This window comes from Pleurodeles waltl, chromosome 7 (assembly GCF_031143425.1).
Source record: "Pleurodeles waltl isolate 20211129_DDA chromosome 7, aPleWal1.hap1.20221129, whole genome shotgun sequence".
Taxonomy (NCBI): domain Eukaryota; kingdom Metazoa; phylum Chordata; class Amphibia; order Caudata; family Salamandridae; genus Pleurodeles; species Pleurodeles waltl.
The window spans coordinates 1,102,095,589-1,102,121,461 of record NC_090446.1 but is presented as its reverse complement, the minus strand read 5'-3'; the positions used below and the strand labels follow the sequence as shown (position 1 = coordinate 1,102,121,461).

The window sequence follows — 25,873 nt, the reverse complement described above, 5'->3', positions numbered from 1 at the left end:
CTCCGAATGGAGCCGGCGGAGTGGAAGGGGTGCGACGGGTGCAGTTGCACCCGTCGCGATTTTCAGTGTCTGCCACGCAGACACTGAAAATCTGTGTGGGGCCCTGTTAGGGGGCCCCTGCAGTGCCCATGCCAATGGCATGGGCACTGCAGGGGCCCCCAGGGGCCCCACGACACCCGTTCCCGCCAGCCAGGTTCTGGCGGTGGAAACCACCAGAACCAGGCTGGCGGGAAGGGGGTCGGAATCCCCATGGCAGCGCTGCTTGCAGCGCCGCCGTGGAGGATTCCCAGGGGCAGCGGGAAACCGGCGGGACACCGCCGGTTTCCCGTTTCTGACCGCGGCTGTACCGCCGCGGTCAGAATGCCCATGGAAGCACCGCCAGCCTATTGGCGGTGCTTCCGCGGTCGTTGACCCTGGCGGTCCATGACCGCCAGGGTCACAATGACCCCCTAAGTGTACACTACTGTTTTGAGTGCAGACCACTACATGACCACATACTACTTGTTTGGTGATCTTTGATTTTTCTCTTGTGCTTGGATTTTTCCCTACATCCATTTTTGTGGTAATCTTTGATTGACATCTGAACTTCATTTAGGAACTTGTTTTCTGCTTTTTGGAACTTTGCACTTTTGTTGACTTTTCATCATGTCCCAATCTCGAGATGCATCAGTTGGAGCTGCTTTTGACCTGGAGAAATTGGATAGCTATACCAAGGCTCAGTTACTCAGTTAAAGGAGTTCTGTAAAAGCTCTGACTGTCCAATTAAGAGCTCATCCAAGAAGGAGGAGCTGCAAAAGGTGCTGAGGGCATGGGTGACATCCAAGAACACTGAAGGGCACACAGAGGATGAGGAAGATGAGGAGGAGGAAGGGCAGTCCATGTACAATAGTATTGTGGGTGGGCCTGTTATGTCCAAGGAGAGGGTCTCCAGGGCAGGTAGCAGCGTCTCATCTAAGGGTCTGACCCCTGAAGAATTGCAGGACAGACAGGCAGAGAGGAAGCACCAGAGGGACTTAGCCATTGAAGAGAAAAAGTTGTTGGCTCGTGAGCTCAGCTTGAGGGAGTTGGATCAGAGGAGCCAGCCTAGTAGGGATGGTGGCAGCCACATCACAGTGCAACCTGAAAGGAGGGTGCACATTCCTAAAGATCTTGTGAAGGATTATAAAAGGGAGCACAACATATACTTGTGGTTTAAGGGGTATGAGTCTGCTCTCCCTATGAATCTGGTCCCTGAAGCTTATGGTGGGGGGGGGTCTGTGGAAGCCTTTTGAGATAGAAGGGAGGGATACACTGACAGCCTTAGGGGATGCACAGAATCTCACCTACTCTATCATGAAGGATGCCCTACTCACAAGGTATGGTCTCACCCCTGAGCAGTACAAGGATAAGTTTAGATCCTGCAAGAAGAAGGAATCCCAAACATGGTTGGAATGTGTTGATTCTTATTGCAGGTCACTGGATGGTTAGGTGAAGGGCAGTAAGGTAACTAAGTCTGAGGGGCTTTACAATCTGATTGCTTGGGAGCACTTGTACAGTTTATGTCTTCCAGAGCTGTGCCAGCACCTGATTGACATCAAGCTGACTGACCCCAGGAAGCTTGCGCAGGAAGCGGACCACTAGGAGAGCACCAGGGTCCAAAAGAGGTATGGGGAATACCACGCCAAGGGTGCGAAGTGTCCCTCTCAGAAGAAAGGGGGGAGGTAAGGGTAAACAGGGGGTGTTCTCTAATGTGCCCCAAACTGATTCCCAGGGTAAGGATTCCAACCCCCCAGTGGAAAGAAGTCATGGTTCTCCAAAGGGAAGCAGTGGCACGGGGACCCCCACATAAGCGTTATGCATGTGACCAGGTGGGTCATGTGAGGGGGGACCCCAAATGCCCCAAAAGTACACCGGCACCCACTGGTCTGCTGTCCCAGGGTTTGGCCAGTGTAGTGCTTGGGGAGGAGTTGGTTCCAGGTGGGTGGAAGCCAGCTGAGATGACCCTTGTCTCACTAGGGGACAGGGAGATGGTCCGGAGAACCCTTGTGCCTGAAAACACTAAGAAGTACAGGGAGTGGGTGACCATTAATGGACAGAGGGTGGAGGCTCTGAGAGACACAGGAGCCAGCGTGACTACAGTGAAGAGTCACAGCAGAATGACCCCGGCACACAGAACAGTACAGTCACAGTTCAAATAGAGGACAAGTGTCCCTGGTGTTCAGTTTGTAGACGTGGATAATAAATCTGAAGAGTCCTCAGTTGGTGATGTAAGTGTCTTTATTTGTAGGCCCAATTCGCCACAAATTGACGTAGTCATCCAAGAACAGCCAACACGTGTTTCGTCACACAAGTGACTTTTTCATGGCTGTAAAACAATAAATGGTGTACACAATATGTGGGAGTAAACAAGGGTAAGTAGGCTTGGTCTAAGTCCAAAGGGACAGGTGCCCGTGTAATAATTTACCCATGTGAGTGTGTACACGTATTCATATTCGTGACGTCAGATTGGGTAGGCATGGCAAACCATAGTGAAAATTGTGAGTAAAAGTCCCATGTGTAAATGAAAGGACACCTAGGAAGAGGAAAAAGTGAAGAAGAAGAGAGCAACTTATTATTCGAAGCCGTGTGTAGGATTGTGATCATGAACACCCAATACTATCCCCAAGAGAAGTGATATCTAGGTGAAGCCAAGACGGTGAAGTAATAGGAGAAAGAAAGTAAGTGCATTCAAGAGTTGGGTACGGAGGTAAACAGTCATACCTGGGCCAGTTGGCCAGGAAGGTAAGTAGTGGGTGGGACCGATGTAAGGAGTTGGATGGTTGGCAGTAGGTGAAAGCCGATCCAGTAAATGACGGTAAGCAAAAGAGGCCTTGATAAGCCTCAGTTGGGGACCCTGCGTAGGTAACAAGGTAAATGTGAGGAAAAAAGATAAAATGTAGTGACTCGCTGTATCATTTAAATAAACCTATGGGAAACCGAGAAAGATAAGGCAGGAAATGCTGGTCAAATAATAATGTGCCATATAAGTAGAAGAGTTAAACAAGTCCGTTGGTGTCAAAGGGAATCCAACTTGTAGGTGAGGTAAAATGAGCAAAATACGAGCATATGTGAGCATACCAAGATGAGTAAGTCGATATTGGTAAGAGGGAGTATCATACAGGGCATAAACGTAGGCTAGATCAGTGTTTTTCAACCTTTTTTGGGCAAAGGCACACTTGTTTCATGAAAAAAATCACGAGGCACACCACCATTAGAAAATGTTAAAAAATTTAAGTCTGTGCCTATATTGACTATATATAAAGTAATTCTCTTGAATAGGAATCAAATAAACACAAAGAAAGTATTTTATAATTACTTTATTATGAAATAGTAAGTAAGCAGAAATATGAAAAATTAAAAAATACTTTATTCAGTGCGCAACCTGGGCCTGTTTGGCTGAACACAAAGCTGATATTCTGGCTGGAATCGAAGAAAGACACACACGTAGCTCTTCGTCAACAGCTCTCAGTCTCTCTCTGTATTTAGTTTTTATAGCAATCATGCTTGAAAAGCTCATCTCACACAGATATGTAGTGGAAAATGGGAGCAATGTCAAAATAGCTTTGTTTGCCAGAAGGGGGAACTCCTTGGCAGTATCCAACCAAAAACTGTCCAAAGGTAGATCAGCAAATCTTAGCTTGAAACCACGATTTTGTCTCAGTTCAGTTAGTTCCTCCTGCTCCTGTAAAGTCATGTCCTTTCCACCAACTGATGCTAAGCTTTAAGGGTCCCTAACCCAGTCAAGGCATTCAGTGGAGACTGAAGAGAAATAAAATGACAACTTCTCCTCAAGAGTTTTTAAATGTTTAACTATTATCTCACACAGTGCAGCAGGGTGAACACCTTGCCATTGCTTGGTGAGTGTGAACATTTCAAGATTGCCACTTTCCACGTGTTGATGCCAGAGTTGCACCGACCATGGCTGCAGCTCCATCGGTTAAAAAAAACCTGCATAAGTGCTGAGGAACCCAACATCTGGAACGTTCTAGATGCGTCGCGAGACACTTTTCCAAACAGAACTGTTCAGAGGGTGTTTTTTAGAAGGGACAAGCACGGGATGTCTACCAAGGAGCGCGAGACAGATGACGTCAGTGTCATCCCATGGACATCAGATGCCCCAGGCCAAAGCGTCGCCAAACTTTATTTTCCTCAGGACATCTGAATGCAGGAAAGAGGCTGCCATGAGCACACGCCATGCATTACGAAAACCAAAATAGAGAATTAAATTAACCCTTAGCCGCTAAAGGAAATCAAAAAAGGGGAAGATTACATGTTTGAGCAGCTCCCCTCTAGACCCGTTCTAAAGTTATCTGGAAAAGTGGTATTCATTTAGTCCTAAAGAATTTCGAGCCAACGCGCTTCCCTTCTCCGTAGCTTTCCCACCATGACTAGAATTTCAAAGGCGTCAGTTCTGAAAATGAGATGAAACTGCAAATAACAAGTTACTTAAACAGACGCGTCCCCTTGGTTTAGTGCTTTGAGGCCCGCCTTTAGGCGCCGCCCGCTTGTCGGGGCTGAGGACAACAACTGTCTGTCTCCTCAGAGCCTTGAGGGGTCCAGTCCCGTGGGAGTGGGGCCCCCCTTCAGATGAACAGCCCAGGCCAGCGCTGGCCCCGCAGCTGGAATAGGACATCCCTTTGTTCGACCGAGGGAGGCGCCTAGAAGCAAAGACCCTCTGGCCCGGTCCCTGCAGCTAACGGACCCTTCAACATCTGGTTCACACGCAGTCGGAGAGAGACACACCCATGAAAACCTACACTGCCCCCTGCAGCCCCGGTGGAGGCACGTCACCCCACAGTCCAGGCAAGAGCTGAACATCTGTGCAATGAAATCCCCAACTCTCCAGGCCGCGGGCCAACTCCACAGCGCCGGGCCTGTTTTTTTTTTCTTCTTGCTATTATATGAAATCTGTTTTTTTCATGAGGCCGGACAACGTTCCTTCACTGGCAGAGGCCGTCCGTGGTTTTGTGGACAAATAACTATAGCTCACACTTCCCTGGTTAAATGACCGGCCAGAACGTGGAAGTGCGTAGAGAAAGAACCGTCCCTTATATTAAGTGATGTAACTATATATACTAAAAATATGCGTTTGTGTTTACAATTTAAGAAGTTTTTTATTGACTGGAGCAGAAAAGCTGAGGTGTCACAATGTTCTGTAAGACACACAACAGCGGCTCTCTTAGTGGAGCTCAAACTCGCTGCCTTTGACAGATATAAACCTAAAAAGAAACTATATCAGACGGTGACCGACTCGCCTTTCGTCATAAGGAAGCTACAATGGTATTATATATTATAAATTACTTGAGGTTTTCAGGCCTCACGATGGCTATCAGGAGCACAATCTTACTACTCCTACAAGGGAACACCCCTAGAGGCCAATCTGATGGTTTCTTCACGAGGAACAAATCTAGAGTAAACTGAGGTTTAGTCAAATCCGTAAAATGAAAACACGCTTGCCCTGATATTTGCTGCTCCGCGAAAGCGGACGTAAAAACTGTACAGGGCATTAAGTAAACCAGGGCACAGTCCTATGCAGAAGTGATGCTTAATTATACCAACAAGCACATAACTACATGTTCAGTAAAAGTGACGCTGTCAGGCCAGTGCGTCATCAGCTCTAAAAGTGCACATTCCGATAGTGACATGGAGAAGGTCTGAGTGCACGATCGCCAGTCACAGTGCCCATGTGTAGAGGGTCTGTGCACAGTCAGCTTCGATTGTCCCTGTACCGGATAGTACGTGCCAACTGTAAGTCCACTGTCATCAGTGCACGCACTTAGGACCCAGTGTTTGTCCACACTGACCAACCCCGTGCAGTCACGGCGCTTGCACGCTCTGCTGTAACTGTCAGCATCCGGCACATTCAGCCTCCGCCAAGCAGTAAAATTACATCCCTCTGTGCAGTGCAAGCCGTGCCAATAGTAAATGAGATGGGCGTGTGCCATGTACAGCAATTAGCGCCCCGAAGTACAACAGGTAACCCGCAGCGCCTTACAAAACCCTTCACAAATAAATACAAGTGTCAGAGAAGAAATACATCTCTGTGATCACGCCCATTCAGCCGCCCCAGGGCCCGTAAACGTGTCTGTCCATAAGTGCACCTGTGCATTCTGCTTGTTCACTCTGGGACCACTCTCAATAGACGAACCACACAAGAAACCACTGCTGTTCCATCATGCACTGAGCTGCCTTTACGCAGGAGGTGTCAGCGCACAATCAGATGTCCTGTGCCATCATCCATGCACAACGCGTAAGTGAAAAAGTGCCCGTGCACTGGTGCTACCATGCGAACGTGTCAGAGTTTTCTCAGCTGCCATTCTGCCACGGGCCGTCAGTGAGCAGGCAACCTTTGTACCATTATAGTGTACCGGGATATCAGTACACACTCAGACGTCGAGTCTCAAGTCGGTGTCAGTGCACAATCACATGTGGGCGAAAATTTGACATTTAAAAAAAAATAAAATAATAATCTTTCGAATTTTTCCCACGGCACACCAGGCAACATCTCGCGGTACACTAGTGTGCCGCGGAACAGTGGTTGAAAAACACTGGGCTAGATAACACAGAAATGTGAAAATGTGAAAGGTAAAATGCAGTAATACAAAATAGTAATAAAAGCTAATGGACGTTTAGGCTGGGGGATTGGATAGTCACCCCGTAAGTAACGAGCGCATGGGAAGGCCAGAGGTGAAAAGCAATAATTTCAAGTTGAATAAAAAAGGGGAAATACCCTGGAAAAGTGAGGTGAAATGAATTATGAGAGGGCGCAGTGACAGGCTGCCCCTAACCTGTGACCGGAGAGAGAGGTAAGTGTAGGCTAATGGGAACGAGGATTTTTTAAAAAGTCCGGTAGCGTATAGCAGGGGGAATGAAAGCCAGTAATAGCAACCTTAACCACAATGAGGTTCTAGCCCTACAGAGACTTTCCAAACAGAAAAAGTCACTTGTGATGACTACGTCAATTTGTGGCGAATTGGGCCTACAAATAAAGACACTTACATCACCAACTGAGGACTCTTCAGATTTATTATCCACGTCTACAAACTTAACACCAGGGACACTTGTCCTCTATTTGAACTGTGACTGTACTGTTCTGTGTGCCGGGGTCATTCTGCTGTTATTATCATTGTGTACCTGTTACGCATATCTGTGCCTATTTGGGGAGTTAGGCACCCGACCCATCGAGCACCAATGTTTAATTTTCACTGATTCTCTTATTTACCTGTGTTGTTACTCAACGGAAGTGCGGCTGCTCTCACCCTAACTACCCTTATACAGTGAAGAGTCAGCTGGTGTCTGAAGAGCAGATTGATCCCCGGGTACTTCACCAAGTAGTTGCATTGGACAACTCAGAGTGCCCCTGCAGAGTGGCGCAGGTTCCCTTTGAATGGGGGGGTCTCATGTTCCTTGAAGGTATCTGTGAGTCCAACCATGCCTGTTGATTGTTTGCTAGGCAGTGATCTGGAGGATTCCCCTTGGAAGGAGGAGGAACACAGGTCTCACTTGGAGATGTTGGGTCTGCTTGGGTGGGTATGGGTACCCACCGGGTCACTGGCAGCCCGTCAGGGTAATCAAGAGCCCCTGGAGCCTGAAACAATGGCCTAGGGGACCGCCAAGCCGAGGAAGGGCAGGGGGCGCAGGAAACCAGCCCCAGAAGTTCCCACTGTCTGGGAGGAGGTGGAGCCTGAGGGTGATGCCCTGGAGCATACAGGGGAACAGGTGGCTGAACTGGGGGAGATCCCTGAGCTGTTGCAGTGGCAGCAGGAAGGGGGGCCCACCAGGGAAGCATTCTGTGCAGCACAGAAGACATGCCCGAACCTGGAGGGTTTGCAGCAGCAGGCTGCAGACCAGGCCACTGGCAAGGGGCCAGGATCACGACTGATTTTTTGGGAGGATGACCTCCTGTATTGCGAGCCTGAGGTTCCTGAGCCTGGGTCAGCCTGTGTGCTGGTGGTACCCTAGTGCTTCAGGGCCTTCTTACTGGGGTTGGCTCATGATGTGCCTTTAGCTGGACATTTGGGGCGGGACAAGACCTTTGAGAGGCTTGTCACCCACTTTCACTGCCTAATGCGCAGGCACTCACCCGACCCGACGAAGGGTGAAAGGACGCAAGGTCCCGATCGTGAGTGGAATCGACGCATCGCAAGCCCTTTTTGACACACATTCGCTTGTGCGGGGTTATTTTTAACGCACCCAAGGTACATTTTCATTCTAGCAGTGTTATTGTGTGTTTAACACTACATGAAGACTCTTTTTGCTTTTTAATTGATAACTTGACTTGTGTATTGTGGATTTTTGTCATTTTGGTCTTGTTTTGTTGAGATAAATATTCTCTATTTTTCTAAACCTGTGTTGTCATTTTGTAGTGTTTTCATTAAGTTACTGTGTGTGTTGGTACAAATACTTTGCACCTAGCACTCTGAAGTAAAGCCTACTGCTCGTGCCAAGCTACCAAGAGGGTAAGCAGGGGGTAGCTGAGGGTGATTCTCTTTTACCCTGACTAGAGTGAGGGTCCTTTCTTGGACGGGGGTAACCTGACTGCCAACCAAAGACCCCATTTCTAACAAGTACCCTCTCCACCAAACTCTAAATCAGCTCCATAATCAGATAACTGCATTGGCATTGACCTAATTCTTGATGGATTAGATCTTCCAACTCTTTCTTGCCTTGCTTCATATTAAGCTAAGTGCACAGTTTCATCATTTCTGCCTCCATCTGACCCGCAGACCCTCTTTAACCCTTCACTCATCAACATTCTACCACTACATAAGTCTTCATCTGTGGCTCTTTCCTTCTCACAAAACTGTAAAGTTTGATACAAGGCAACCCATATCCTGTTCACTTCAGCCCATTTGACGGTATAGCTAAAATCCCTTTGACTGCAACCACCCAAACAAGCCCTTTGAATTTCGAAAAACCTATGCCCACCCTTCCTGATTTTACCTTCACCCAACCACCTTCCTCGACCCACTTATCTCCAGTCCCCTCATACATCATGTTTGCACAGCTTTTTGTTGCCTTAAACCCTTCATCCACCCTGAAACAATTTTAGTTTGGCCTTTTCTTCCTCACATCAAACTAAATGGTGTGTGATCTGTCCTACCATTCATGCGTGTATGGTGATCCTACAGAGCCTCTAACACAACTCTCTCAACATTCAACTTGTTTCATATGGCCAATTGGATGCATTCCTTGATTATGTAATGTCTTACGTTGTTTTACATCAGAGGTGAGTTGTGTACCAATGTCTGTGAATAAATATGATGGTACTCCTTACCACACAAAGACTATTCTTACTACTTTTTACAGACTCAACTTTTATTCATCCAGTATGCATGTCATCCATAAGAAGCACAAATCTCAATACAGTAGGCAATTCTTGGTCAGATAAAATCTAGGCAAACCTTCGCCGGAGCCTCTCATTTTTAATCTATCCAGTATGCATGTCATCCTTAAGAAGCACAGATCTTAATACGGTACGCAATTCTTTGTCAGATAAAATGTAGGCAAACCTTCACACGAGCCTCTCATTTTTAATCTATCTAGTATTCATGTCAATCTTAAGAAGCACAGATCTCAATACGTTAGGTAATTCCTTGGTCAGATAATATCTAGGCAAACCTTCATCCAAACCTCTCTGGGGACATATATTTGTTGCACAGCTCCACCAACGACCTTTAATCTCATCTCTCCATCTTTGCACACTAAACATGCAGACACCCACTATTCTACCACCTGGTACATCTTAGGTCATCAAAGCTTCTCCTTAAAAAGTTTAATAGGTTATGATTGTCCTATATTGCCCTCATGTGCAAGTTAACATTACATCTTCCGCAATTAAACAGCTAATACAAACATCTCTCCTTGCTCACTACCTCATGACCGTCAAGAGACAACGTATTCAATTTTTTAAGAAACAGTCAAGCTCCAATGCTGAACACATTTCTGTCACACCACTCCTCTATAACAACCCCTTTACCTCATCAAGAATATCGTCCACAACTGGAGCAAAATGTCCATTCTTTATGTCTTTATAGCTGATGGACCCCTAGCATTCTGACACTACATCCTCTAAATCTGCAACCACTTCTTCCAAGTCCATATTGTGAATACCTTCACAAGCAGGTGGAGGTAAGAGCGATACAAAATCAGCTAGTTTGTTAATCCATCTGATATATATACCACCCAGTACTCAAAGCCTTAAACCCAAGTTGCCAACCTATCTAGATATGCAGGCACATTTTATGTTTCCTCTATTTGCAACACTCTCAGAAATGACTTACTATCAGTCTGCAACATCACATTCACTCCACAGACATATGTTCTAACATATTTCACAGCGCAGGCAGCTGATAAAGCCTCCTTCCCGATGACAGAGTAATTTCTCTCTGACTCTGTAAAGGGGTGAGAAGCGTAGACCACTATATTCTCAGTCCCTCCGTGCTCTTGAGCCAAGATCCTCAAAGTCCCTACGGTACTTGCATCCACCATTACACTAGTTTTCCTCTTAACTTCGAATGATGGTATTATTTTTGCTTTAACAATCTTCCTTATTATTCTCAAATGCTCTCTCTTGTTGAGGCAACAAGAAAAAGGAATTCCCCTTTCTCAAGAATACCCTCATTGGATCAGTTTTCACTGGGGATCCCTTCTTACAAATTTAGCGTAATATGCAATTGATCTCATAAAGGACCTTAATTCAAATGTGTTACGTGACATAGGTCCCTTATGGCACTCACTAACTCATTTTTGGTTTTGCACCTTGAACACAAATGATGTGTTTTCTTTGTGACCCATCTCTTTCATGCCAGCCATAGACCTAGTCTTCGCAATCTTGATAGCCTCCTTTAGGGTTGGGTTATTTGCCGCCCATAATCACTCCAGCATTTATTTAAATAGCCTCGAACAATCAAATTATATTTTATTAATTCATCAGTCATCTATCCATGGTGGCACTTCATTGCCAGTTCCCTCAAACATACTAAAAAAATGTCCACCAACGTATCTGATCGCTGCGATTGCATGTAAACTTTGTCATCTCATTGCAAGATTTTTTTTTTTTTTTTTTTTTGTAAATCTGATCTCTGGTCTTTATTCTTTACGAGTATGTACTATTGGTTGAAATTAAGAATCCATATGGGCCGGTAAGTACTTAAAAATTTGTTGGACTTTTTTTCTCAAGGCACTTATTAGCAATGCTGTCTTCCTTTATGGACTGAAACTCTGCCCATCAAATGCTACAATATAGTTCTTTAAAATATTGATCTGCTCTTCCCATTTTGTTGGAGATGCACCCCGTTGGAGCAAGAAACACCATAGCTTGTATTTTATACACCAAGATTTCTGGACATTTTGGACCTCTGAACAGAAGAAACCTACCAATCAGTTCTCACTACGAATGCTTTTTTCTCTAAAACAGGAGGCTCAGAACTGGACTGGAAACCAAAATCACCCATGGCAGAAATGTTCACATAGAAACCATGGGGATGTCATTAAAACTGCTGATGGGGCATGGTTGGGTCAGAGCAGGCCATCCTACTCTAAAAGCAGATCCTAGACTAGAGCCAACTGGGAGAGCACCACAGTGGAAGAATGGCTAACATGGCCCTGATGGTAATCATTTTCAAAATACTAAGTTGTGTATTTGACTTTCCAGAGATGGCCCCCTTTTAGTGTGCATAAATTGTATACGTGGCATACAGGAATCATTTCCCATGTTAGCTGCACATTTGCGCTCACAACTTAGATGTGGAACTAAAACGTTGGAAGTGGGTTGAAAACCAAAACTAACACAAAGCTGCAGTGATGCGTTCACAACTTAGATGCGAAACAAAAACGTTGGAAATGGGTTGAAAACCAACACTGACACAATCGCTTGGGCCTCTGTGCTGAAATGTAAAACAAACCTGCTTTAGACATCTAAACGATAAGTGTTACTGGAAGCATCTAGATCCAGCCGCACAGTTTGTAGATTTAAAAGAAGAAAAACCATTGCACGCTTTCCAGCTGAACTGAAAGCGTGGAAGAAATAAAGTTTTTTTTTTTTTTTAAACCGCCAGCAACAGTTCTATGAGAGATTGCATTTTTAAGAGCAACTACACACATCATCATTCTTTCTGCGTTGTACTAATTATTGACAAATATAAACATTTGTCACACAAAGATTATTGTCTTACATTGTCCCTCTCGGAACCAGTTTTAAAACCAGCTAGCCAAATGTAGCTACTTCTTGGACTACCTGCTGTAAATTTTAATTAGATTCATTTAACCCCTTCGCTGCCAGGCCTTTTCCCCCTCCTGTGCCAGGCCTTTTTTTGCCTATTTGGGGCAGTTTGCGCTTAGGCCCTCATAACTTTTTGTCCAAATAAGCTAGCCAAGCCAAATTTGTGTCCTTTTTTTCCAACATCCTAAGGATTCTAGAGGTACCCAGACTTTGTGGGATCCCCTGAAGGAGGCCAAGAAATTAGCCAAAATACAGTGAAAATTTCGTTTTTTTAAGAAAAATGGGAAAAAGTGGCTGCAGAAGAAGGCTTGTGGTTTTTTCCCTGAAAGTGGCATCAACAAAGGGTTTGCAGTGCTAAAATCACCAGCTTCCCAGCTTTCAGGAACAGGCAGACTTGAATCAGAAAACCCAATTTTTCAACACAAATTTGGCATTTTACTGGGACATACCCCATTTTGACAATTTTTTGTGCTTTCAGCCTCCTTCCAGTCAGTGACAGAAATGGTAATGAAACCAATGCTGGATCCCAGAAACCTAAACATTTCTGAAAAGTAGACAAAATTCTGAATTCAGCAAGGGGTCATTTGTGTAGATCCTACAAGAGTTTCCTACAGAAAATAACAACTGAAAAAGAAAAATATTGAAATTGAGGTAAAAAAAACAGCAATTTTTCTCTATGTTTTACTCTGTAACTTTTTCCTGCAATGTCAGATTTTCGAAAGCAATATACTGTTACGTCTGCTGGACTCCTCTGAATGCGGGGATATATAGGGCTTGTAGATTCATCAAGAACCTAAGGTACCCAGAGCCAATAAATGAGCTGCACCCTGCAGTGCGTTTTCATTCTATACCGGGTATACAGCAATTCATTTGCTGAAATATAAAGAGTCAAAAATAGCTATCAAGAAAACCTTTTTATTTCCAAAATGGGCACAAGATAAGGTGTGGAGGAGCAGTGGTTATTTGCACATCTCTGAATTCCGGGGTGACCATACTAGCATGTGAATTTCAGGGCATTTCTCAAATAGATGTCTTTTTTACACACTCTCTTATATTTGGAAGGAAAAAATGTAGAGAAAGACAAGAGGCAATAACACTTGTTTTGCTAATCTATGTTCCCCCAAGTCTCCCGATAAAAATGATACCTCACTTGTGTGGGTAGGCCTAGTGCCCGCAACAGGAAATGCCCCAAAACGCAACGTGGACACATCACATTTTTTGAAAGAAAACAGAGGTGTTTTTTGCAAAGTGCCTACCTGTAGATTTTGGCCTCTAGCTCAGCCGGCATCTAGGGAAACCTACGACACCTATGCATTTTTTTAAACTAGAGACCTAGGGGAATCCAAGATGGGGTGACTTGTGGGGCTCTGACCAGGTTCTGTTACCCAGAATCCTTTGCAAACCTCAAAATGTGGCTAAAAAAACATTTTCCTCACATTTTGGTGACAGAAAGTTCTGGAATCAGAGAGGAGCCACAAATTTCCTTTCACCCAGCGTTCCCCCAAGTCTCCCGATAAAAATGATACCGCACTTGTGTGGGTAGGCCTAGCGCCCGCGACAGGAAATGCCCCAAACCGCAACGTGCACCCATCACATTTTTTTAAAGAAAACAGAGGTGTTTTTTGCAAAGTGCCTACCTGTAGATTTTGGCCTCTAGCTCAGCCGGCACCTAGGGAAACCTACCAAACCTATGCATTTTTCAAAACTAGAGACCTAGGGGAATCCAAGATGGGGTGACTTGTGGGGCTCGGACCAGGTTCTGTTACCCAGAATCCTTTGCAAACCTCAAAATGTGGCTAAAGAAACACATTTTCCTCACATTTTGGTGACAGAAAGTTCTGGAATCAGAGAGGAGCCACAAATTTCCTTCCACCCAGCGTCCCCCCAAGTCTCCCGATAAAAATGATACCTCACTTGTGTGGGTAGGCCTAGCGCCCGCGACAGGAAATGCCCCAAAACGCAACGTGGACACATCAAATTTTTTTAAAGAAAACAGAGGTGTTTTTTGCAAAGTGCCTACCCTACCTGTAGATTGTGGCCTCTAGCTCAGCTGGCACCTAGGGAAACCTACCACACCTATGCATTTTTGAAAACTAGAGACCTAGGGGAATCGAAGATGGGGTGACTTGTGGGGCTCCGACCAGGTTCTGTTACCCAGAATCCTTTGCAAACCTCAAAATGTGGCTAAAAAAACAAATTTTCCTCACATTTTGGTGACAGAAAGTTCTAGAATCAGAGAGGAGCCACAAATTTCCTTCCACCCAGCGTTCCCCCAAGTCTCCCGATAAAAATGATACCTCACTTGTGTGGGTAGGCCTAGCGCCCGCGACAGGAAATGCCCCAAACCGCAACGTGCACACATCACATTTTTTGAAAGACAACAGAGGTGTTTTTTGCAAAGTGCCTACCTGTAGATTTTGGCCTCTAGCTCAGCCGGCACCTAGGGAAACCTACCAAACCTATGCATTTTTGTAAACTAGAGACCTAGGGGAATCCAAGATGGGGTGACTTGTGGGGCTCTGACCAGGTTCTGTTACCCAGAATCCTTTGCAAACCTCAATATGTGGCTAAAAAAACACATTTTCCTCACATTTTGGTGACAGAAAGTTCTGGAATCAGAGAGGAGCCACAAATTTCCTTCCACCCAGCGTTCCCCCAAGTCTCCCGATAAAAATGATACCTCACTTGTGTGGGTAGGCCTAGCGCCCGTGACAGGAAATGCCCCAAAACGCAACGTGGACACATCAAATGTTTTGAAAGAAAACAGAGGTGTTTTTTGCAAAGTGCCTACCTGTAGATTTTGGCCTCTAGCTCAGCCGGCACCTAGGGAAACCTACCAAACCTATGCATTTTTGAAAACTAGAGACCCAGGGGAATCCAAGATGGGGTGACTTGTGGGGCTCTGACCAGGTTTTGTTACCCAGAATCCTTTGCAAACATCAAAATTTGGCCAAAAAAACACTTTTTCCTCTCATTTCAGTGACACAAAGTTCTGGAATCAGAGAGGACCCACAAATTTCCTTCCACCCAGCGTTCCCCTAAGTCTCTCGATAAAAATGGTACCTCACTTCTGTGGGTAGGCCTAGCGCCCACGAAAGGAAATGGCCCAAAACACAACGTGGACACAACACATTTTTTCACAGAAAACAGAGGTGTTTTTTGCAAAGTGCCTACTTGTGGATTTTGGCCTCTAGCTCAGCCGGCCCCACGGGGGGGCAGAAATGGCCTAAAATAAATTTGCCCCCGGGAGCGACCCTTGCCTATGGGGTCGCTCCCCCTGCGTGACATTGGTGCCAAAAAACAAATCCCCGGTGCCTAGTGGTTTCTGCCCCCTTGGGGGCAGATTGACCTAAAATCGGCCAATCTGCCCCCAAGGGGGGCAGAAATGGTCTAAATACAATTTGCCCCCCAGGGGAGCGACCCTTGCATAATGGGTCACTCCCCATCTCTAAAAAAACAAACAAACAAAAAAAAAACACAAACAAAAAAATTTGCCCTGGCGCCTAGAGGTTTCTGTCCCCCCTGGGGGCAGAAATGGCCTAAAATAAATTTGCCCCCCCAACCCCCGCCCCCCCTCGGGAGTGACCCTTGCCTACGGGGTCGCTCCCCCTGCGTGAAATTGGCGCAAAAAAAAAATCCCCGGTGCCTAGTGGTTTCTGCCCCCTTGGGGGCAGATTGACCTAAAATCGGCCACTCTGCCCCCAAGGGGGGCAGAAATGGTCTAAATACAATTTGCCCCCCAGGGGAGCGACCCTTGCCTAATGAGTCACTCCCCATCTAAAAAAAACAAACAAAAAAAAAACCACACACAAAAAAAAATTGCCCTGGCGCCTAGAGGTTTCTTCCCCCCCTGGGGGCAGATCGGCCTAATAATAGGCCGGTCTGCCACCAGGGGGTCAGAAATGGCCTAAAATAAATTTGCATCCCCAACCCCCCCCACCCGGGAGCGACCCTTGCCTATGGGGTCGCTCCCCCTGCGTGACATTAGCGCCAAAAAACAAATCCCCAGTGCCTAGTGGTTTCTGCCCCCTTGGGGGCAGATTGACCTAAAATCGGCCTATCTGCCACCAAGGGGGGCAGAAATGGCCTAAAATAAATTTGCCCCCCCACCCCCCCTGGGAGCGACCCTTGCCTACGGGGTCGCTCCCCCCGCGTGACATTGGCGCCAAAAATAAAATCCCCGGCACCTAGTGGTTTCTGCCCCCATTGGGGGCAGATTGGCGTAGCAAAAAACGGCTGATCTTCCCCCAAAGGGGGCAGAAATGGCCTAAATACAATTTTCCCCTCCAAACAAACAAAAAAAAACAAAAAATCCCCGGTGCCTAGTGGTTTCTGCCCTCCTTCGGGGCAGATCGGCCTAATCAAAATAGGCTGATTACCCCCCAGGGGGGCAGAAATGGCCTAAAATAATTCCCCCCCCCCCAGGGGAGCGACCCTTGCCTAAGGGGTCGCTCCCCTTGCGTGAAATTTACGAAAACAAAAAAAACTCCCTGGTGTCTAGTGGTTTCTGCCCCCCTTGGGGGCAGATTGGCCTCATCAAAATAGGCCAATCTGCCCCCAAGGGGGGCAGAAATGGCCTAAATATAATTTGCCCCCTAGGGGAGCGACCCTTGCCTAAGGGGTCGCTCCCTTATGTCACTTTCAGAAAAAATAAAATAAATCCCTGGTGTCTAGTGGGGTTTCAAAAGCCGGATTGTAAGCAATCCGGCTTTTGAAACCCTGGGAGAGACTTCAAAGGGAAGGAAATAAATTTCCTTCCCTTTGAAGCCCCTCCGGCTTCCAGCGCGATGGGGGATGCCCCTGTGACAAATCAGCGTGCCCTGACGTCACAGGGGGGTGGGGTGGGTTGGGGGTGAAAGGGGAAGGTCTTCCCCTTCCATCCCGCCTTGGGGGGGGGCACACAAGGGGGGGGTGCTAGCGCTCCCCCAAGTTCCTGTGCCTTGGACGAGGTGACCTCGTTCAAGGCACACGGGAACTGTAGCCTTGGACGAGGTCACCTCGTATAAGGCACAGAAGCGGTTAAGCTGACGGGCAGCCGAGTAAGGGCATGTGGGCCCCTCCATATACTTGCTATCAGATAAAACAAGCGACTACTGATTAAAGAGCTGGAGATACAAAGCGTGTGAGACCTGGTTCATGCTTAATGGAAAGGATGGGACACACCTACCTCAGACTGGTTCACGTTATGAAGCATCATAGGCCTATTGTCATAGCAGCTCTCTAAGACAGAGGAGCAGTTTCAGATGATCTTTTTGAAGGGTCAGAATTCCAGCGCGTTTCAGGCACGTCACTGGTGGGACGAATAGCTGGGAGTGAGATGTTTTGAGTAGGAAAGGGCTGCCTAAAATGTGAATACATGAACTTTGCTACTGAGTTAAGGAGCACACAGAAATGCTAATTATGTCCATTAGTAGATTTTGTAGGATTGTTCTTACCATAAAGCATACAGAGTGCTCCAAAGGGTAAGATAGTATTACACGAGAATTTCCCTGTGTCAGATTTGGTGGCATTCACAATTTATTAGTGAATTAACCTGTAAGAATCTGTTACCAATAACAAGAAGCGGGAATTCTGTTGGAACAGAGAGGTCTTGAAGGCCAAAGAATGCCTGGGATGGACTAAGGAGTACTTCATTCCAGTTAACCTGTGAATCTTGCTTATTAATGGTATTTTCAGGCTCAGGCAAACTAACCAGTTTTTTCTTAATCCCACAAAAAGAAAGGGGGTTCAAGACTATCCAGGTGTGCCTACTGCTGTGGTTTAAGAATTTCCAGGGACGTGAATGCAGGGAAAGTTAAGAGTAAGCTGCAACATCTTGGAGAAATGCAGCATGTCTGGTTGAAACTGCAGTTGCGGTTCTGCTCCTTTACAGAATGGAAAGAAATGGAGAGAAGGCCTTTTTTCTTCAACATCCTGTGGCCTGTCATCAATAGCAACAGTCCTTAGGGTGATTAGGTGTATATGAGGAGGAGTCACAAAGAACTTCTATGAGTTCTGACAATCATAACATTTGCTTCCTAGGAGTGGCTTGCAGTGCTTAGTAGGGGCGGGGCTGAGGGGCGTGAGCAGGGGATTAATTAAAAAAGAATTACCTGCATCATCGCCGTCACTGCTGCCCCCACCACCCCACTGCTCCTCTACTGCAGGCACAGGCTCCCAGCCTGCCCTGCACCCAATCCTGACGCTACTCAAAGTGCACTGAAATTGGCTGGGAGCACCCAGCCAGGGAGCTCCCAGGCAGACTGGGAGCCTGTGCCTGCTCTCCCCAGCCCGGCAACACAGTGCGGGGCTAAAGAGAGCACAGTGCGCATGTGTGTTTGGTCGGCCCGAGACGGCCAACCAAACATACATTGCAATGCTGTGCACTCCCCCTCAGTGCTCATCACAGCCCGTGGCCCCACCCCTTTTACTACAAAGTGATAATAAACACAGTTTATTATCATTTTGTAGTAAAAAGTATGCAGCTGCTGCTGCTGGCGGGGGCGACGCTCCTCCGCCATAGAAGAGGAGCGTCGCCTGTTGCTTCCAACAGCCTTTATTGAACTCTGGACATTAGCTACAAGTGACTGGTGGCTGTATTTTAATAAGAAAGTATTTGTCTTACAACGTTTGTTAAAAACAATTTCATGTGTGGCACAGCCATGTTTCAGGGCCTAAAGCAAATGCACTGATACCATAGTCAGTACCTAATGTGTGTAAAACAAACTGCTGGTGTCTGAAACTCTACTCAGAAGCACAGGGCTGCTGCAAATAAACATTGGTGCAAGTAATACGAAGTTTGATAGCCTTTAGTCCACTACCAGACATCTCGCACTTGCAGGTTCCTGATTTCTCCCTTTGTAATGGTTTTGCCATTCTTTTCTTCCTCCATCTATTGGATCTGTGTGTTTTACCCCCTTGAAAAAATGAGTGTGGGTGGCCTCCACCAGCAACCACTAGATCAAATGAAGGACCGCCCATGGTGACCTATTTTGAAAAAAAAAATGAGGACTGCTTTGCCTAAAATCGTGGGAGTAGTATTTGTTGGTTTGAAAATTTAACTACCACCTCCAGTGGAGGCTCATGAGAGGGAAAAGGGACGGGGCAGCGCATGCTGGGGGGACCACATAAAAAATATAATTTTTTTTTTTAAAACATACATTTCTCGCCTTGCTGCTCCATTCGTCAGTCCTCCACTGCAGGCACAGGTTCCCATCCTGCCCTGCATCCAATCCCAATGCTGCCTTCATGCTGCTGTCTCCAACCGGCAACGCAGTGCCATGTTGGAGAGAGCCTAGTGCGCATGTGTGTTTGGCCGGCCCGAGGCGGCCGGCCAAACATACATGCACACTGAGGGGAAGTGCTGTGCACTCCTCCTTTGTCCCTGTCATCACCTGTGGCCCCACCCTTTATTACAAGAAAACAATAATAAACATAGTTTATCATCGTTTTCTTGTAAATGTTTTGCAGCCATTGCTGCTGGTCAGGAGGAAGGGAAGTTGTGATTCTCCTCCACCATAGCGGGGGAGCCAACCCTGACCACATCTCCTATAAGGCCCTAGTGTTAACATGGGGCCAAACTGGATTTACACCTGCTTTAACACACAATGGCTCTAAATGCAGATTCCTATAAGCAGGGATAATAATGATGACATACTTCATTATGTGTGTACCATATGACACCCAGACATCAAATAAGAATACTTTTCTTCCATCAAACAATAAAAATGAAATGAGCTGGTCTCACCTGGAACAAAGCTGCCTGGTACCACTTCTTTATATGCCCACCAACCTTCATGAATTTTTGGTGAATTATGTTGAGCTAGAAGACAAAAGTTGTATAAAATCAGTAATTTAAAATAATGATGTAATACACTGATTAATTAGTTGAGATCTTTTGCAAGTTTTATTACTTTTAGACTTTTTTTTATCTCAAAGACAGCTTGGAATAAAATTATTAAATAGAACTATCTCCAAAGCTTCTGCAAATCTATCAGTACAGTTTAAACACATATAATTTTATTATGACTGTTAGACCTGACAGCCCTACAGTGGTCTTCCCCCAAGCTTTTTGCCTGCGTCCCTCACATTGTGCTGATTTCTTTTTGTTTGCTTTAGGACTGCTGACCAGTGCTATAGTGCTCTCTCCCCTACACGTTTGATTAGTACATCCACAATTTGCATACCTAATTTACTTAAAGGTCCCTAGTAAAGTGCACTACATGTGCCCAGGGCCTGTAAATTAAGAGCTGCTAGTGGGACTGCAGCACTGCTTGTTCCACCCCCACATTTAGCCCTTAAACATGTCTCAGGTCTGCCAGTGCAGAGTCGGTATTTACAGTTTACATTGCCATACCACCTTGGCATTTAAAACCTCTTTCCAAGTCCTAAACTCCCCTTTTGTTACATTTAATCAGCCCTAAGGTAGGCCCTTGGTAGCCCATAGGTCAGGGTGTAATGCAACTGAAAGGCAGAACATATACTTTTAGGTTTTACATGTCCTGGTAGAGAACAATTCCCAAATTCAGTTGTCACTATTGTGAGGCCTCTCTCCTAGGTTAACAATGGGGATTAACAATTTTTTAATTGGGAAGGAGTGGATATGTTATGTTTAGTATATATGGAATTGTAAGAATACATCCTCTTTCAAGATAAAGTCAGATTTATTTATTACAATTTTGAAAATGCCACTTTTAGAAAGTTTGAATTTTCCTGGTCCTAGCCCTAGGTACCTGCAACATATCTCTAATATATTTATGGGATGGGTGACAGCTGAATCTTGTGCATTCCCTCTAGACAACCACACCTTTAGGAGTGACTGATAGGCCATCCACATCCTGTGGGCCATCCTGGGCAGTATGGGAGGGAGGAGCTGGGTACAGCCTCACACTTACATCTGAATAGGCTGCGCCCTGTCCCCACACAAAGGATTGCTGAACCCCCTTATAGTGAGTTTGGAGCCAGGGCAGGTAGAAAGTACCTATGTGTAGTTCAAAGACCCTTCTTTGAAGTCACCCCATCTTCAAAGGCCCGACTGGGTATAGGTACTGGACCACTAAGCCTGCCAACTCAATACACTGGTGGACCTGTGAAGAACTCTACTAGGAGGAAGGACTGCTGTGCTGCTACAAGAACTGCCTCTCTGGACTGCTAATCTGGAAGAACTGATTTTCTGCTGTGCTGCCCTGCTGTCTGCTGCCCTTTGCCCTGCTGAGGAAGGACTTTACCCATCTCACTTGAACACATAATGACCCCAAGGGCATGTTGGTTTTGGCTTGCCACCTTTTTTAAGTCTCAGGGACATCATAGATTTCTCACCATCATGCAACAGCACCTGGGCTTTGCTTGCTACAAGTCTTGCATTGCTAAGTGGTGCCAATCCAGTCCTGGTTCCTACTACTCCATATCAAGACCATAACAAGTTTAAATTCTCCCTGATTGACACGTTTTGATTTGTCCAACATTTCCCTATTCCTATTTTTCCTATTGTGTCTGTGACCCCACCTGCTAAGATGGAGTTTCAGCTGGCTGACCTAGAGAGCTACACAGTGGCCCAGTTCAAGGGGTTTTGCCAGGAGAATATGTTGTTTGCTAAAGGGAGCTCTAGGAAGGCAGTGCTTTAAGAGGCTTTGAAAGTATGGTGGAGGCCCACCAGACCCCCCACACACTCTAAGGAGTAAGGGTCAGCATTTGAGGAAGAATTAGAACAGGACCTGCCTGAGGGCATTAATATGTGATCTGCTGGGGAAGGAGGGAAAAAACCTCCCAGAACTGGAAGTCCATCCATGTGCAGGAAGCAGTATGCCATCTAGGAACCTGTCCCCAGAGGAGCTAGAGGACAGGAGGGAGGAGAGAAAGCTTAAGCTGGAGTTTGCAAAACTAGAGAAGGAGAAAAAGCTTACAAAACTAGAGAAGGAGCAAGCTCTAGAGGAAAAGAGGTTGGCCGTGGAAGAAAGGAGAATGGCCCATGAATTCAGCTTCAGGCAGCTGGTCATTAAAGCTGTGCAAGCGTAGTCCAGCAGCAATGGTGGCTGCATACCTGTAGTGTCCACTGGAAAAGGGAGGGTCTGCATCCAAAAACGTTTTGGTACCCAGTTTTGTTGTAGGGGATAATATTGACATGTGGTTCACAATCTATGAAGTGGCTCTAAGGGTACATAAGGTTTCTGAGGAGCCTTGGGGGTAGCTGTAGTGATATTTGTGTTTTGACCACTGACTTCGTGTCCCACCACTTTGCACTTGGCTTATCTGTCCACCATCACATTAGTGGTCACCAGTTACAGACTTCATTGTGTATTCAGCTCACCAGTTACAGACGCCATTTTGTATTCAGCTTAGGCTTAACTTCACCGTCACATTAAAGGTGTGAGGGGTTTTCCATACAAAACATGTTATGCAACATATTTTCTATTCTGCGTGTTCTGTTCTCACTGAAGGGTTAGGACATAACGTGGAGGAGTCAGTTAGCAAGATAAGGATGTACTAGACTGATGTTTATGGTACAGCAGGGAACGGTTTAGATTTGGGAAGGACGCCTTGGGATTTTGGCCAAGTTCTGACGTGTTTCTTTTAAAGTTTACCTAAAATAGCCAAATAATAAACACTATTTTGGTCAAGAAGGGGGAAATATATGCGTTGACTTCCATGGCAGAGCTAAATTATCAAGCAAAGGAACCTTTTCACTGAATATGGTATCCTTGAGTTAATTCATATTTTATTTCTTTGCAAAAACATTTGAAAATGACCTTTTGGTTCAAACACAGATTTGTAAAAATAATTTTTAGATACTAGGTACTAGTTGCTCCTAAAATAAAGGTGCAGTGAAAGTGAATATTGTGGTGCATAAAGTGCCAGTTTTGTATACAATATATACAAGAATGTGGTTAAAAACAAGCAGTGAACTTCCAGAAGACTCCTTCAATCCAGGAGTCTTGAAGTCACTATATTACTTTTACAGCAAATTTTTGTCGACGTTTCGACCCTTTATACAGACATAAATCAATAACGGGTCATCATCAGGACTGGAAATTTCTCTATATTGGTAGAACCTATTTGTTCAAAGATTATCTACATTATTCCTCAAAAATGTTTCTTTGTAGTAGTTGCCAACACTATTAGTCATTTTCGGCGGTCCGAGACTACGATCTATTTGTCTTTAGAGTGCAGCCCTCGCAACGATATGAAACACTGTGGCTTCAACTCCTCCACCAGAGGTCAGAGACTGCCTGTCAAAACAGTGATCTATCCATCTTTAACTTACAGCTTTCGTAGCAAAATAAAACGCCGTTGATCAAGAATGCGCTCCTTTAAAAATAGGTTGTGCAACCCTTCAAAATCATCAACCTTGCTGTCCCTCACCCAGCCCCTCAGTGCCTTACCAGCATAGTCCAAGAAATATACCCATGTTTGGGCAGAGAGTTTGTGACTAGCCCTAGTTGCCTATACTTCTCAGATGTCAACCCTAATTTACTCACTAAACTGGTCTTCATGGCAGTATAGCTGGTCTGCCCCCCCACTTCTAATGTAAGGAGTGTGCCCCTCCCCACTGTGGGCATGTACTGCCAAATACATACCTCCCTCTCCAGAACTCCTCTGGAACCATGTGCACTTTTAAAGCAACTTCATAGGCTGCAAACCATATCTGTACTATCCCCTACTCCATAGCCAGGCACCATATCTTTTGGGTTATGAAATATGGATTCATGTGAGGCCACTGCAGGTATGCTGTCACCATCACTGATGTCTAGCTCAGTCAGGCTCAAGCCCTGAGCCAACATAGGCCTCATTTTGTCATTGGTGCTAAAAACCGCCTACTGCTGCGGTGACTGCTGCCAAAATACCATCACCGCAGCTACAATCTGTCCACCATATTATGATCACTCCTGGACTTCTGCCACAAGAATGGAGGAAATCTGGCAGTGATCATACTGGTGGACTGTGGTAAGCTGGCACTGCTACTACCAGCATTGCCACACCAGTTGAACGCCGCCAACCGCATCATGACCTGTGATACGGCCTGGCGGTGTTCTGCTGGCGGGTGCTGCTGGCGGTAGCAGCGCCCCTTCCCTGTCAGAAGACCTCCTGAACAAGGTAAGTCGGGCTTCCGACAGAGGAGGGGGTGGGGGCTGTTGCATTTTTGTGTGTGCCTGGTTGTGTGAATGAATGTGTGAGTGTGTGTGTGAATGCATCTGTGTGTGTTGTGTTGTTTGCGTCGGTGTATGCGTATGAGTGAATGCGTGTAATAATGGTGAAGTGAGTGCGTGTCTGCATGTCAGTGTGATTGTGTGTAAGAATGTGTGTGAGCATGTCTGGAAGTATGCGTGTATGAATGTGTGTATGCCAGGGTGAGTGAATGGGTGTATGCATGGTGTGTGTCTGCAGGTGTGTGTGTTTATGAGGGGTGGGAGGGGGTAGGGGAGTGAGAGGATCAGAGTGGGTGGGGGGAGTGAGAGGATCAGAAGGGGTGGGGGAGTCTGGATGAAGGGGGGTGAGGGGTGTCAGGTAAGTGTTGGGGGGTGGGGGAGCCACCTACCGGTGACAGGGAAGGAATTCTAACGCCACAAAACGCCACAAAAAACATTGTGGTGGGCAGGCTCAAAATGCCACTGGCGGTACTATTCAGGGCTGGAGATTGACATCTTCCCCCCGGCGGCTGATACCGCCATGGCAGTATGAGTGGAGAAGTGGTGGGTTGGCCGCAGCCAACCCACTATTCTCCTAATGTGGCGGTATGTACCGCCAGCCTTTTGGCGAAACTACAGCCACATTATCACTCACCACTGGGGTCATAATGACCCCCATAATTTTATTTTCCTTCATAGCCAATCTTTTTGCCTCCATCTCTTTCTCCAATTTCAGCTGAGCCTGCTCCAATTTTAATTTCCTCTCCTCCATCCTGCCCTCCTGCCCTCCAGCTCCTCTGGAGTCAGGCTTTTGGATGACATGCTGACCCCTGCCCTGGAAGGGGCACTCTTCCCTGGAAGTAAGTTGATCTCTTCCACAGACAGCATCCCAAGGTCTTCTCTTAGACTCTGATCCAAATCATCCTCCACACCCAGCTCTTCCTCTGCCTCATTCTCATCTGAGATCTCATTTTAATGCAGCATAGGCGTATGAATAGGCTCTCAGTGCCTTCTGAAGCTCCACCTTCTTGGTGCTGCTCTTTGCAGTAAGCCCATAATTCTTGCAGGCATTATTGAACTGGGCCACACTGTAACCCTCAGATTTGGCCAGCTCAAACTTTATCCTTGCAGGTGCAGCTTCAGAATTTCCAACTAGAGACATGATTTAGAGCAAAAATGCAAATCAGACAGAATTAAAACAAAAAAGCCAAATGAAGAGAGTAGATAGAAATATCAATGAGGATCAGAGACAACTGATTCGAATTAGTCTAGATGTGAGTAGTAGTATACATTGAATTACTATTGGGTATTGCACAAACACAAGTCCTATCCTCACCAATGATCACCAATGTTAGAAAATGGATCTCTAGTTGTCAGAGGTACGCACCCTGTTCAGGTAGGGACCACAATCCTAGTCAGGGTAAGTCAGATATTCAACGTGAATTAACCTGTGCTAACCCTCTGGTAACTTGGGACAGAGCAGTCAGGCTTCACTTAAGAGGCAATGTGTAAAGTATTTGTGCAACACACA

General features: G+C 46.0%; 1 protein-coding gene across 1 annotated transcript in view; it reads right to left on the bottom strand.

Annotated features, from left to right (window-relative positions):
• CA10 (carbonic anhydrase 10) overlaps positions 1–25,873 on the bottom strand; it is a 683,032-nt gene that overhangs the window by 440,123 nt on the left and 217,036 nt on the right. Inside the window, exon 2 of the mRNA XM_069200032.1 lies at positions 19,968–20,042. Coding sequence (XP_069056133.1) covers positions 19,968–20,042 — 75 coding nt within the window. The remainder of the gene's footprint in view (positions 1–19,967; positions 20,043–25,873) is intronic.